Here is a 14,744-nt window from a genome sequence, read left to right as displayed (position 1 = left end):
CTCAGCTTCCCGAGTAGCTGGGACTGCAGGCACGCACCACCATGCCCAGCTAATTTTTTTTGTATTTTTAGTAGAGACCGGGTTTCAGCATGTTGTCCAGGCTGGTCTCGAACTCCTGACCTTGTGATCTGCCTGCCTCGGCCTCCCAAAGTGCTGGGATTACAGGCTTGAGCCGCCGTGCCCAGCCCTCATGTTCTTTAACAGTTGTGACTATTCAGTCTTTTTTGGATCAGTCTCATTATTTTTTTCCCAAGGAATTTTTCCATGTCATTCAGTTTTCAAACCTCTTTTTCAATTTTAGAGATGAAGTCTTGCTATGTTGACCAGGATGGAGTACAGTGGCTATTCACAGGTACAATCTTAGCATTATATAGCCTCAAACTCCTGGGCTTATTGATCCTCCTGCCTCGCCTCCAGAGTAGCTGTGACTATAGGCACATGCCACCATGCCTAGCCAGTTTTCTTTTTTTTTTTTTTGGAGGTGGAGTCTCACTGTGTCACCCAAGCTGGAGTGTTGTGGTGTGATTTCAGCTCACTGCAACCTCTGCCTCCCAGGTTCAAGCAATTCTCCTGCCTCAGCCTCCTGAGTAGCTGGGAATACAGGTGCACACTGCCACGCCCAGCTAAGTTTTTGTATTTTAGTAGAGATGGGGTTTCACTGTGTCGCCCAAGCTGGTCTCCAACTCCTGAGCTCAGGCAATCCACCTGCCTCAACCTCCCAAAGTGCTGGGACTACAGGCCACTGTGCCTGGCCGCCTAGCTAGTTTTCAAATCAACTGGTAAGAAATTGCTCATAGAATTCTTTCATCTTTTAAATCTGTACACAACCTGTAATTGTACCTCTTTTTCATGTGTTTCTTTTGTTCTCAACAAACTGTGTCAGAGGCTTATTTTATAGAAAACCAGGAATCCACTTCTGGCTTTACTGATGTTCCCCTACTGTATTGGTTTTTTACTGCCTGGTATCTCAACAGCAGTGTTACTATTTGGCATCTGCCCTCTGGGCGACCTACCTCTTCCTCCTTGCCCACTGGTACCAGAAATTACCCTAATTTCCTGCAAGCTCAGCAATATATCCAAAAGCACATTTTCCCTCGGTATCCAAGATATAGTCATTTTTGTAGTATAAGGGTTTCCCAGGCGATCTAGTCTGTCATATATTCCGAATTTTTCAATTCTCAACTGTTTCTCAAGATTCACAAATTATACAAAGTTTGATTAGACTAACCTCTCTGATTTATTAGGTCCTCGTTATAAACACGTATGTACACTTTTTAGCACTCCTCCTCCCCACCACTACTGTAGTCTGTATTCTTCTTCTTGACCAGTTCCAATGTCCTCAGGACAGCATTTATAATATAATCTTATTTAGTGTTATTTGCTACAACATTAAAAGGGTAAAATACAAATAAGTTTATATTTGATAATTTCCTGAAAGAAATCTATTAAATAGTAAGATATAAAATGGGGCTGCCAGGTAAGAGTAGGTAAGGTAGAAAATCAGAAATCTTTTAATTTCTATACGTGCTGAGAACATTATAGGAACTCAGAAAAATTGTTTGATCCATTGAGAAGTCACAGAATGACCCGTCTTCAATATAAAATGTTATTTATTCAGGAGATCCAAATAAACTCTTCGACTCCATTATTTTTTGATCGTTGAGATCAGAAATACAGAGAAGAGTACAGTAAAATAATATGGTGCACTACCTTGAAAAATTCTGCAAAATGATTCCAAACTCACCCGAATTCTCATCTGCTTGGCACACGCTGTCTAAAACCTCCTGATCACCTTCTGCAGCAATGTATGCCCAAGTATCCGTTTCGTCTCTGGTGTTTCTCCTTTCTTTAAGTGACTGTTTGTTTTCCTTGGTTTTGTGATCGTCTATGGTTTTAAAATCCAGCGGTATTTCTTCCCTTTTCTGATTATTCTCAGAAACATCATTTTTTTCTTCTGGAGTTAATTTAAATAAATCAAATGCATTTCTGATTTCCTTAAGTGCTAATGAAAAAATTAAAATAGATGGTTAAGTATGAGTCACAAATTTCTGTTACATTCAAAAGAAAATCTAACTTAGTGTTAAAGCAACAAGATATTTTCTTAATTTTTACTAACATCTACCTTGCTTATAAAGCCTGGTCTGATTTACTGTCAAAGCCACAAAATCGTTTCAGCTGGTCTTTCTACTGGCTGCTCAATATTCAGAAAGGATGTCCAGTGTGAATGGCTGTTAAGCAGATGTTCTGAACTACTCACCTGCAGTTGTGACAAAGGCCTACTGAAGGCAGTGAGTCTCAGAGTGATCCAAGTCACACCAGCACCTTTCCCACAGCTAAAGACACCAGACTGTCTATAGCTGGATGTTGAAGCTTGTACCAAAATGGCTTCTGGTGGCAAGTGAGGGAAACAGCAGGGTGCCAGAGCACTGCCTGTGTACCTGGTAAAACTGTACCTGATGCTACCAGCTTTTAAGTAAAGAAGAAAGTGGGAAGAAAACTGGCAGGTACTAGACCTGACATAAGAAATAACCCCAAAAAGAAGAGAATTAGGATGAATTTTATTATAAACTCTGGGTACACAGCAGTCAGGTTTTATTATCAGGGAATATTGAAAACTGGACTCTAGTGAGTACCCTTATGAATGGGACAAACAGTAGTTCCATTTAAGGCTGTATGTTCACAGTAAAAATGTATCTGAAACTGACATACAAGATACTAGGAGGAAAAACGGTTAACAAGGCCAGGTCCAGTTTTACAGTATTTTGAACCTCTAGTCATTCCTTGAAGAATAGAAGGCATTTAAGATTTTTGTTTTGCTTTGAACAACAGTCTTACAGCCACTTTATGTGTGACCCACTGAAACAGCCACTGCTCCTGCCACTTCATTCACCTGCTTCTACTGCCAAAACCAGCCTAGGCTTAGAAAAAAACTTACTTTTAATATTACTTCAGTTACATACAGCTTTCAGTAAGAAAACCTAAGGAAAATCATCCATCTCTTAGAACCACTGTTTGCCAGAAAACATGTGTTCCAAGTACTTTTGCTGCAGAAACTAAATATTTATCTGCTAGGGTTTATTCAAACACCGTAATGGTGTTTTTTTGTTTGTTTTCAAGAAATATAAAGTATTTGTTCCAATATTTATATATATAATGGATTTTCTATTATGGTCTATCTTGAAGTGATCCAAAATGCGTATTCAATATTATATTTACACAAATGACACAGAGTTACATATAATGAATATATTAAAAGTTTTTAAATTTAGCATCTGCTATAAAAACACATTGATTTTTCTGCCACAACTAATTTCCAGTCTCAGTAATTCTAATCAGATCCCTCATCATATTAAAAAGGAAAAACAAGGTGAAAATCAGGAAAAAAAATTATATAAATTTTTATATAATAAATTTAGGTAACTGGTTATTTGTATAAAAGATAGCAACGTAAATGGCAAAACGTTAATATTTACACTCACTCTTTAATCCTTTTGGCTCTTTTCTGCCTTTTTCTTCCTTGTCAGAATCATGCCTTTTCTGATATTTTTCTTTGGATTCATTTCTTTTGGTTTCTTTGTCCTGAAAATGACATGATATCCAAAACAAGAATGGATAAAGAGTTGACACTGTAAATTTATTTGAGAACCGGAAAATACAGGTTTGTGGCTTCAGGGAATCACCCTTGTATACTGTGGTACATGATAACTGATCATTAAATCCTCTTCACACAAAAGAATTTTGCTTCCTCAGTCAACCATATAATAATTCACAAAATATCAAATTCAAAACCCAACATCAGTTTTCCAACCCTCTTTTAGGAATTTTATTATTAAAAAAAAAAAGAAAATTATAAGAAAGTTTTCCACCCATAGTCTTAACCAACCATGACTATTGTACTTCTCCATGTTCCCCCTTCTGGTCCTCGTACTTTTACATGGATAATCTTTTTTAAAATTCATTTTTGTTTACATTACACACATATTTTTACATGACTGTGTTCACATTTATGTAGGGTTTTCTTCTCCACTGCATTTTCTAAGTTGTTCTATTTTGTTGTAGCACTAATGAAGATAATACTGCCATAAGTAACTATGTATGCACAGCTTTTCCTTCTTTAAAATGATTTCCTTAAAATACATTCCCAAAACTGGAAATAATGGATGAAAAAAATGATGTTTTTTATAGCCCTTGATAAATATTGCATATATAAATACTCTCATAATTTGGAAAATATATCCATTTTGCAAAGCCATATAAAAATAATTTTTATAATGGGACAAATTCTCTATTAAATACATTTTAATAAGCATTAAAATACTGGTTAATGTAGTTTGTGTCCTATTATTTAATAGTGGTATACTCAAGACAACAGGGGAAATGACCAAGCAGGATGTGAAAAGTTAATAAAATAAGCTGATGAAGCTATAAACCTAAGTATACAATGCTCCATATATCATCTGAGTACCTCTAAAAACCATCCTGATTTTTGTTCACAAATTAGCCTTTAATTTTCTAGTCATAATCATTCTAAGAGAAACAAACCAGAGACTAAGAGATAAGCTGCGGTGTCCAAAAGCTGGAGGATCTTCATTTATGACCGCCCATGGTCATAAACACTTTCTTATAGCTTGACTGTTTCCCTTTCCTTGCTTGTGAAATGTCTTGACCACTCAACACGGGTTTTCTGCTGCCTCCCGTGGCCCTTACCTCCTCGGCTGAGTCCGTGGACCAGAGGCCTCTCTCTTCCCCGCTCAACCTCCAGCCCTTTGGCGTTTGGGCAGATACAGGCATCAGCTTCTCTAACTCTGCAGCACTTTTGCTTCTGTCTTGATTCCTCTGCTTTTTAGGCACAGTTTTCTTCTCTAAGAAAGCGTTCTTGTTCTCTAGCTTCCTGTTCTCTCTAGTGTCCTCAGCCTTTCTCGGGGTCTTCTTTTTCCTCCTGCCTCTGACATCGGTATCCTCCTCAGCACTCATGGCACTGTCTAGGGGCTTCTCAAAGCCATGCTCCAGCCCCATGTCCTGCCCTGCTCTCTCTCTTGCACTTTTAGTGTTTTGTTTCTCTTCTCTGCTGTCGGAATGTAGCCCTTCACTGTCATCCTCCGGAAAGGGGGAATCATTAAGTACACTTGATTCAGATTCCACCTGGGATTCGACAAATTTTTCTTTTTTTGTTTTTCTATTTTCTTTGGGATCTTCTCTTGTTTTCATCTTTAAATCTCTTATTTCACCCTTTTTAACTTTCTTTAATTCCTTTGTTTCTTTTACTTCATCTTTTTTGGGCTTTTTGGACTCCTTTAGTTCTTCTTTGGCTTCAGAAATTCTTTTCTTTGTCCTTAAATCAAAAACTAAACTTTCCAAGGAGCTCTCCAGGTCTGGTTTGGACTTGTCTTTTAGCTTCCCGGCCTTTGCTTTTTTCTTTTTCAGATCATCTGGGCTTTTCTCTTCTCTCTGCCTTAATTTTTTCTTTTTCTTCTTTGGGGAAGTATCTTCTTTTGTCTCACTTTGCTGATCGCTATCAGAGTTCGCCTCAAATATGTCGTTATTTAAGGATAGTCTCTATAAAATACAAAACAGATTAAAATATTCATTAACATATGATTTTAAAGGTTTTGAAAAGTAGTACTAATGAAATTTGGTAAGAATATTTTTTGTTCCAAGCAGAATCTCAACTTCTTAAAACTGCTTACCTAAGCTGAAATCGTATGCTACCTCTATCTCTGACTCAGCAAACAGGTCTTGGCAGTGAGGGCAAGTGTGAGTCTGGAAGGCAGGGGTGCATAGAAACTCAGTGCTGCTGAGCGCCCAACCCAAAGTGGGAGTGAACGGACTCAGGTATGGTGGGCTATATATGATTTGAATTTCAACATTTCCAAAACCACCAAGAAAGTAATTTTTACAGACTTTCTTGTCTGCCAACAAAGTGGTTACCAATGCAAATACAAAACGTTTTCTAAGACCCTGGATCCTGGAATGTCCTTAAACTTGCTCCTACGTTTGACAGTTATGTACAGAACAAGCAAGACTGCACACAAATCTTACTTCCCAAGTTCATGTGTTATCTGAAATATTGCTTATGAAAAAATATTTTCCTATTTTAAAATTGAAAAAAAGAAACTTAAGAATAAAGTACTTGTATAAACACAAAAACACTATGCAAAGTATTTTCTGTTCCCATTTCCCAAAACCACCTTATCCTAAATGACTTGGGGGTAGAGAGAAGGGATGGAAACGATAGCTTTCTTTTTTTTTTTTTTTGAGACAGAGTCTCATTCTGTCACCCAGGCTGGAGTGCAGTGACTCACTGCAACCCCTGCCTCCTGGGTTCAAGCGATTCTCCTGCCTCAGCTTCACGAGTAGCTGGGATTAGAGGCACGCGCCACCACACCCTGCTAATTTTTGTATTTTTAGTAAAGACAGGGTTTCATCATGTTGTCCAGGCTGGTCTCGAACCCCTGACCTCTCGGCCTCCCAAAGTGCTGGGATTACAGGGGTGAGCCACGGCGCCTGGCCAGATATACTTTAAAAATGTCTTCCCTGCACTGCCTAAGAAATGGACACCACCAAGGTTAACAAGTGGGAATATGGTGGCACTGGCTTAACCTTTCCAATCTCCCTGAATCACCTCATAAAAAACAAGGCAACTAGGACAGCAAAACAAAACTCCCCACAGACAACTTTTGGTTTTAGTAAGTCCCAAGTCCATACCACACAGGCCTTACCAAAACTAAAACAGTGGTAAGGCCCATGTGGTGTGGATGGTCACTCAGGGGAAGCGAAGGCAACAATCTGGAAAAGCCCAGGCTGCTGCTGCCTGAGAGAGCAGCTGTGGGGTGGGGCCTGCTGCGCACTGGGCAAGGCGGAGAAGGGGAGAGGTGGCTGACCCCTCCCAGGCCCTGCAAAAGGGACCAGTGAAGCTCTCCTCAGGACTTCCAGGACCAAGCCCCACAAGGAGGAAAAACTGCTAGGATTAGATTCCAAACCAAGTAGGCCAGAGAAGACAGAAACAAAAGATCTAAAAAAAAAATTTTTTTTAATTAGCCAGGTTGACTATCCTAAAAGCAATAAAAGCATACCAAAAAGACATGTCTATAAAACAGAAGAGAAAACAAACAAAAACTTTGGAGCATCAGGCAAAAAGACCCCAAGTCACTTACAAGACAAATAAACTCAACTGGTCATCAAGAGCAATGTTTTGTGCCAGATAACAATGGATTAACACAGTTAAACCTGAGAAAAGAAAATGTGCACTAAGGAATCTGCAACTGGCATTCAGATAGAAAGGCTGCCAACACACTGTTAGGAAACAAAAGAAGTCAGTGAATATTGTTCTCAAGAGCCTTCCTACCACAGAGGTGGGTCGCAAACTCTTGCATGCACCTCTGCTGGGGACTGATGCTCCTGCCGGAGTCCACACTTTGAGACGTCCGGTACTAAAGCATGAACTTCAGATAACCAAAAATGACTGCACAAACATCACCATAAGGACTGGTGGAAAGCATTAATTATGTATTTGCTTCTAGGACTAAGACTGAATGAGGGTTATAAGAGAGACTGTAGTATGTGTGACTAAATGTTCTAACAAGGTACAGTGTATCTAGGAAATAACAGGGAGATGTGGTGAGAACATATTAAAGGAATATTATGCTTGCTGATTATAGTTATTAACTGGGAGTAAAGGACAGTATTTCAAATTAGATATAGAGGGAGAGAGAGGGCAGGGAGAAGATAGGTCCTAGTTAATTTCTAGTTTTATCCTTTGAACCACATTAAGTATTTTACATACTGAACAAAATTGCATCGGCAAGGATGGAGGAACCCTAAAACTGAATACAAACAGACAAATGAACCTGTTTATAAAATTGATAACCACACAGAAAAAAAAATTCAAGTAACTTCTGAACATTAAACAGTGCATATATTCTAAGAACAAAAAGAACTACAAATGAATGTGGAACTTTATCAAATAGATTAACAAATACTGTTTGTCATTCACAGTAGAAAGGGCATAGCAAATCTGAGGTTAATTTCTCTGTATTGTAAGATTTAGTAAATGAGGACATGCAATACTGTTGTGACCAGGGTTCTCCTGGTAGGAAAAGGGAGAACACGTAGGTCTCTGTGGAGACACTGTGGTGACAGGCCGAGTTACAGAGGTCAGCATGGATTTATTGAGGCTGGGATGTGCCACTGTGCCAAAAAAGAGAGCAGTGCTACCCTGAGTGGGAGCGCCAGGACACAGGGGCTGGTATGAAGGGGTTCCAGCTAAATGTGCAACAATTTCAGCACCAATAGTAACATGTTGAATAAAAGAATCTCTGAGAATGTACTGGTGCCAAAAAAAATACCCATATTTGTTTTCTGAATAAAATATGTATTAATAAAAGATTATTTTAAAGGAAGGGCAAAGGGCAAAATTAGTATATGGTACCATCTTTAAAAGAAAAATCAGGTCGGGCACAGTGGCTCACACTTGTAATCCCAACCAACACTTTGGGAGGCCGAGGTGCGAGGATTACTTGAGGCCAGGAGTTCCTACCAGCCTGATCAATAGAGAGAGACCCTGTCTCTGGAAAAAAGAAAAAAAATTAGCCAGGCCTGGTGGCGTGTATCTATAGTCCTAGCTGCTTGGGAGGCTGAGGTGGGAGGATTGTCACTTGAACCCAGGAGGTTGAGGCTGCAGTGGGCCATGACTGTGCCACTGCACTCCAGCCTGGGTGACAGAAGCAAGACTCTGTATTTAAAAATAAATGAGAAGAAAAGAAAAAAATCATACATCTACGTATAACCTGAAGACAGATCAAGCGCAGAAAATAGATTTTACCTATCTTTCCGTAACTGTAACTGTTTAGGGGTCTGGCCCCTATGAGACACTCCATGTTTACTCAAAAAAGAAAAAAAAGCTAAAAATACTACGATGTTGACAAAACAGTTCAGTAGAAGTCCATTAGTGTCACGTAACATCACTCAAAGCTCATGACAGACCAGTGGTCATCTTATAAATACACCTGTTTTACTAAGTGATTGCTTCACTTACTAAACCAGTGCTGACCCAGTGTATGGTAGTTATGTAGTATACACACATGCTCAATAAATGCCAGGCACTTCTGTTATTGCTATTATTATTAACAACTACTACACACAGTCAAAACTAATATTGTTTTGGTCATTTAAGAAAAGACTAGGTATTTTAAAAAACATAGTTGAAACTTCAATTGTAGGGAGAAAGATCAATGTTCAGCCTATAAAATCATGAGAATCATTCTCTTAATGTGAGATATCTTCACTATATAGTTCTAAGTTTTTTTTTTTTTTTTTTTAAACCAGGTCCTCACCAGATAATTTGTTTTAACTAGCAGGAAAAGCAGGCATAAGACATAGTTAATAATGCAGAATAAATATACAAAAACAAGTTGCTCATATCATGGACGAACAAATGATAGTTTGGCATGTCTCTTTTTTCTCCACCTTTACCTTACTCTTAACTTAAAGGAAAATATCAGTATTCATCTCCAAACTATTCTTGTTTGTCAACTGCAACTGTAGGTTGGGTACAGAAAGAAGAACCCAGCAAAAATCACTGAAAGCAGTCTGTGAGAATTGGCTACATGGAATTTACACTAAAGAATACTGTACACTTTGTTATTTGTAAATCATTTACTACACATACTTTGAGAGTTAAAATTTACAATAAATTTATGTATGTAAAAACAAATATGAGACAAAACATAGTACCTGAATATCCTTCCTGACTGCTTTGGCTTTGTTCTCTGCAATTTTCTTCCTAAATTCAAGAAGCACTTCTTTACAGTCCTCCAGGTGAATCTCGGGCTCCCAGGTATCATCATCCGATGTATAGCCTTTCCAGCGAACTTTGTAAAGAACTTTACCCTGTTACAGAAAATAAAAGGAGGCAAATAAAGCAGATTGCTAACTTGATTAAATTTCCAAAAAAAAAAAAAAAGACTGATGAGAAGACATGAAAGAACTTGAAAATTGCTTCTAAGTGGAAATTTTCACATTCTAAAGTACACGCATCTCCTGAGAAAAGTGGCTTAAGAAAAAAAGTATTGACCAGGTGCAGTGGCTCATGCCTATAATCCCAGCACTTTGGGAGGTCAAGGTGGGCAGACTGCTTGAGCCCAGGAGTTTGAGAACAGTCTGACCAACATGGTGAAACCTTGTCTCTACTAAAAATACAAAAATTATGGGCCAGGCGCAGTGGCTCATGCCCATAATCCCAGCATTTTGGGAGGCCGAGGCAGGCGCATCACCTGAGGTCAGGAGTTGAAGACCAGCCTGGCCAACATGGTGAAACCTTTTCTCTACTAAAAAACACAAAAAAATTAGCTGGGTGTGGTGGTGGGCGCCTGTAATCCCAGCTACTTCGGAAGCTGAGGCAGGAGAATCGCTTGAACCCAGAAGGCAGAGGTTGCAGTGAGCCAAGATCACACGCCATTGCACTCCAGCTTGAGCAACAAGAGCGAAACTCTGTCTCAAAAAAAAAAAGATGGTGGCACGTGCCTGTAGTCCCAGCTACTTGGGAGGCTGAGGCAGGAGAATCGCTTGTATCCAGGAGGCGGAGGTTGCAGTGAGCAGAGATTGTGCCACTGCACTCCTGCCTGGGCAAAAGAGCGAGACTCCATCTCAAAAAAAAAAAAAAAAATTAGCTGGGCACAGTGGCATGTAACTGTGGTTCAAGTTACTTAGGAGGCTGAGGTGGGAGGATTACTTAAGCCCAGGAGGCAGAGGTTGCAGTGAGCCAAGATAGTGCCATTGCACTCCAGCCTGGGTAACAGAGCCAGACCCTGGTGTGGAAAACAAAAGAGAGAAATGAAAAGAAAAAACAGTATATTATTGATCTGTTTTTCATAAACCAAAGACTGAAGTCCTATTCTGATTCCATAAAGCAGTACGTAATTCTTGAAAAGCAATGAAAAATAGGAAAGATAGGAAGAACCAAATAATAAATGGATACTGAAAACAATTTGATCTATTTCCTTCACCTATTACATTAATACATATTTAGAATGTTTTTAAAACATTAGGATAATATTATAATTTTTAATATTGCTTTTTCACTTACGTATCAAGCACTTTTTGTTATAACTTTTCAAACGCTCTTTAGTGACTTAAGATTATTCCATCATACAAATACAACAAAAAATAGTACAAAAACGCTCCCTTTGTTACGATGGTTGTTTAGATCATTTCCATTTTTTTTGTACTTAAAAATAAAGCTGTAATATCCCTGTGTATCTCTTATTAAGTTGTTAGAATAAATTCCCAGAAAGGAGGTCAATGGGGTAAAAAAAACCTAGCCATTTCCAGGGTTGATGGCAGCCAGGCGTGGTAGTAGGCACCTAGAGTCCCAGATACTTGACAGGCTGAAGTGAGAGGATCGCTTAAGCTCAGGAGTTCGAAGCCAGCCTGGGCAACATAGTGAAATCCCATCTCAAAAAAAATAAAATAAAATAAAAAAATAAAAAAAAAATTAAAAAAAAGGGCAAGCCATTTAAAGATTAAAACACACTGCCAAATGCCTTCCAGAAAAAATGCTCCAATTTACACTCCACCAGATGCAAGAGTCCATCTCTTTGTATCAGGGGTCAGCAAACTACAGCAGGGCCTGCCTCCTGTTTTTGCTCACCTTGTGATCTAAGAATTGTTCTATATTTTTAAATGGTTAAAGGGAAATCAAAAGAATTACATTCATCAACTGCTTTACAATGTGCCATGCGCTGTCTAAATCTTTGCATTTATGAGTTCATCATTAATATTTACAACATCCCCATGAACTAGGTAGTATTACCCATTTTATAGATGAGGAGACTAAAGCTTCTAGATAAAGTAGTCAAAGATCACACAGCTAATGGGTAGTTCAGCTGAAATTCAAACCCAGAGTCTTACCCCAGAGCTTTTTTTTTTTTTTTTGGTTGTTTTTTTTTTAAGACAGGGTCGCCCAGGCTGGAGAGCAGTGGTGCGATCTTGGCTCACTGCAACCTCCGCCTCCCGGGTTCAAGTGATTCTCATCGCTCAGCCTCCCAAGTAGCTGAGATTACAGCTGGGCACCACCATGCTCAGCTGAGTTTTGTATTGTTTAGTAGAGATGGGGTTTCGGCATGTTGGCCAGGCTGGTTTCAAACTCCTGGGCTCAAGAGGTCTGTCCGCCTCGGCCTCCCAAAATGCTGAGATTACAGGCATGAGCCTCTGCGCCTGGCCCATAAAATTCTTAACACAGGAATAAGTTTTCACGACTTTGGATTTGGCAATGCATCTGTAACTGGGGACCTCAGTTTTTAAAATATATTTTAATCACCTTCTTTTTCTTCCTTCCCTCCTCTCTTACACCTGCATTCCTTTCCTCTCTAGACACTCTCTTCCAGCAATGCATGCTTATCTAATTATGCTCTTAAGAAATTCCAGAGGCTAGGCCAGGTGTGGTGGCTCACACCTGTAATCCCAGCACTTTGGGAGGCCGAGGCAGGTGGATCACGAGGTCAGGCGTTTGAGACCACCCTGACCAACATGGTGAAACCCTGTCTCTACTAAAAATACAAAAATTAGCCGGGTGTGGTGGCGTGTGCCTGTAATTCTGGCTACTCAGGAGCCTGAGGCAGGAGAATCACTTGAACCCAGGAGGCGGAGGTTGCAGTGAGCTGAGATCACACCATTGTACTCCAGCCTGGGTGACAGAGCAAGATTCCATCTCAAAAGAAAAAAAAAAAAGACATTCCAGAGGCTAATCTCAAACAAACCAGGCACTGTAGAATCCTCCTGCTCAGGAGGAGTCGCAAGCAACTAGGCTAGCACCAGTGCCAACCAGACCTCCAGATGGGTGACTAGCCAAAATAGCCATCCAAACAAAGGCACACAGACCCTGTAGCACCACTCCCACATGTCTCCCATACCAAGCTGCCTTTTAAAAACCCTATGGTAAATTTTTTTTTTTTTTTTGAGACGGAGTCTCGCTCTGTTGCCCAAGCTGGAGTGCAGTGGCACAATCTCAGCTCACTGCAACCTCTGCCTCCTGGGTTCAAGCAATTCTCCTGCCTCTGCCTCCCAAGTAGCTGGGATTACAGGTGCCCAGCACCACGCCTGGCTAATTTTTGTATTTTTAGTAGAGATGGGGTTTCACCATGTTGGCCAGGCTGGTCTTGAACTCCTGACCTCAAGAGATCCGCTAGCACCATTCTAGCTACACACTTAACACTTGCCTGATTTTCTCCACACCACCACCAAGGCAATAAACTTTCCAAGCGAAGTGCCAAGAACTGCTCCCCACCCATTTTACCCTTCAATTGTACCCACACTGCCCTTCAATCATTCAGTTATCTGTGTAGAAAGATCAAGTACAAGCACTGAGTAGAATTTGAACTCAAGAAATATCAGAAAAAGAACAAATTCAAAATCTTAACTTTTTTTTTTTTTTGAGACAGAGTCTTGCTCTGTCAGGCTGGAGTGCAGTGTCACGATCTCGGCTCACCACAACCTTCGCCTCCTGGGTTCAAGTGATTCCCCTGCCTCAGCCTCCCGAGTAGCTGAGACTACAGGTGCACACCACCACGCCTGGCTAATTTTTTGTATTTTAGTAGAGACGGGGTTTCACCATGTTGGCCAGGATAGTCTCGATCTCCTGACCTCGTGATCCGTCTGCCTCGGCTTCCCAAAGTGCTGGGATTACAGGTGTGAGCCACCGTGCCCAGCCTCAAAATCTTAACTTTTAAAGATAAGCCTGAAAAGCCTTAAAATTTTAAAATAATAGTTAAGAGTACATCAATACAGTTTTATTGTTCAGCAATACAGTTTTATTTTTACTGTTCAGCTACATTAAATGGGTGGGAAGATGGTGATTTTATCCATTGAGAATATATGCATATTCTTTTGGGCAAAATAATATACAAAAGGAAAACTATTGTATACAACTTTTTTTTTTTTTTTTGAGATGGAGTCTCACTCTTTCGCCCAGGCTGGACTGCAGTGGCACGATCTCTGCTCACTGCAAGCTCCGCCTCCCGGGTTCATGCCATTCTCCTGCCTCAGCCTCCCGAGTAGCTGGGACTACAGGCGCCTGCCACCATGCCCACCTAATTTTTTGTATTTTTAGTAGAGACGGGGTTTCACCATGTTAGCCAGGATGGTCTCAATCTCTTGACTTCGTGATCCGCCTGCCTTGGCCTCTCAAAGTGCTGGGATTACAGGCGTGACCCACCGCGCCCGGCCTGTATACAACTTTGTAAGAGCTTCTGTCTTCTGTAAAGGCATAATTAAAACTGAAGAAATTAAAGATGAGACAGCACAGCTAAGAAGACAGCTTCTTAGCTTGCATGAATGGGGGGAAAGAAAAGAAATCTTAGTCAATAGTATGCAGAACTGCCTAAAAGAAAGCAATATATTTGGTTTTAGAATAAACATCAGAGCCAGGAGCGATGGCTCATGCCTGTAATCCCAGCACTTTGGGAGGCCGAGGCAGGTGGATTTTATCAGCTAATTTTATCAGTAATGGGTCATGGGAACAAAAATGATCCTTGTTTGTGTGTGTGCATAAAAATAGTGGTAAATGCATTATTCAACATAGCCCTTAAAAACACCACTTTCAAATGGGCCAGAAAAAAATGTACATAAACAGAAAAAAGATAAATAAATGATTAACAACTAGAGAATCTGGGTGAAGGTATATGAGAGTCTATCTAATTCTTACATTTCTGATAATTTTTAAAAAGCAGTGGAGACTAGAAAAGTACCTT

At 40.0% G+C, this 14,744-nt stretch overlaps 1 protein-coding gene across 1 annotated transcript in view; it reads right to left on the bottom strand.

Annotated features, from left to right (window-relative positions):
- The window catches only part of MPHOSPH8 (M-phase phosphoprotein 8), a 68,273-nt gene that overhangs the window by 21,439 nt on the left and 32,090 nt on the right, over window positions 1-14,744 (bottom strand). The window contains exons 3-6 of the mRNA XM_034936381.3: window positions 9,733-9,888; window positions 4,708-5,556; window positions 3,480-3,579; window positions 1,745-2,002 (exon numbers count right to left, since the gene is read on the bottom strand). Of these exons, the coding sequence (XP_034792272.1) occupies window positions 1,745-2,002; window positions 3,480-3,579; window positions 4,708-5,556; window positions 9,733-9,888 (1,363 nt within the window). The remainder of the gene's footprint in view (window positions 1-1,744; window positions 2,003-3,479; window positions 3,580-4,707; window positions 5,557-9,732; window positions 9,889-14,744) is intronic.

Source organism: Pan paniscus, chromosome 14 (genome assembly GCF_029289425.2).
Source record: "Pan paniscus chromosome 14, NHGRI_mPanPan1-v2.0_pri, whole genome shotgun sequence".
NCBI classification, from domain to species: Eukaryota; Metazoa; Chordata; class Mammalia; order Primates; family Hominidae; genus Pan; species Pan paniscus.
The sequence above is the reverse complement of the archived record's forward strand: the minus strand, read 5'-3'. Positions and strand labels throughout refer to the sequence as shown.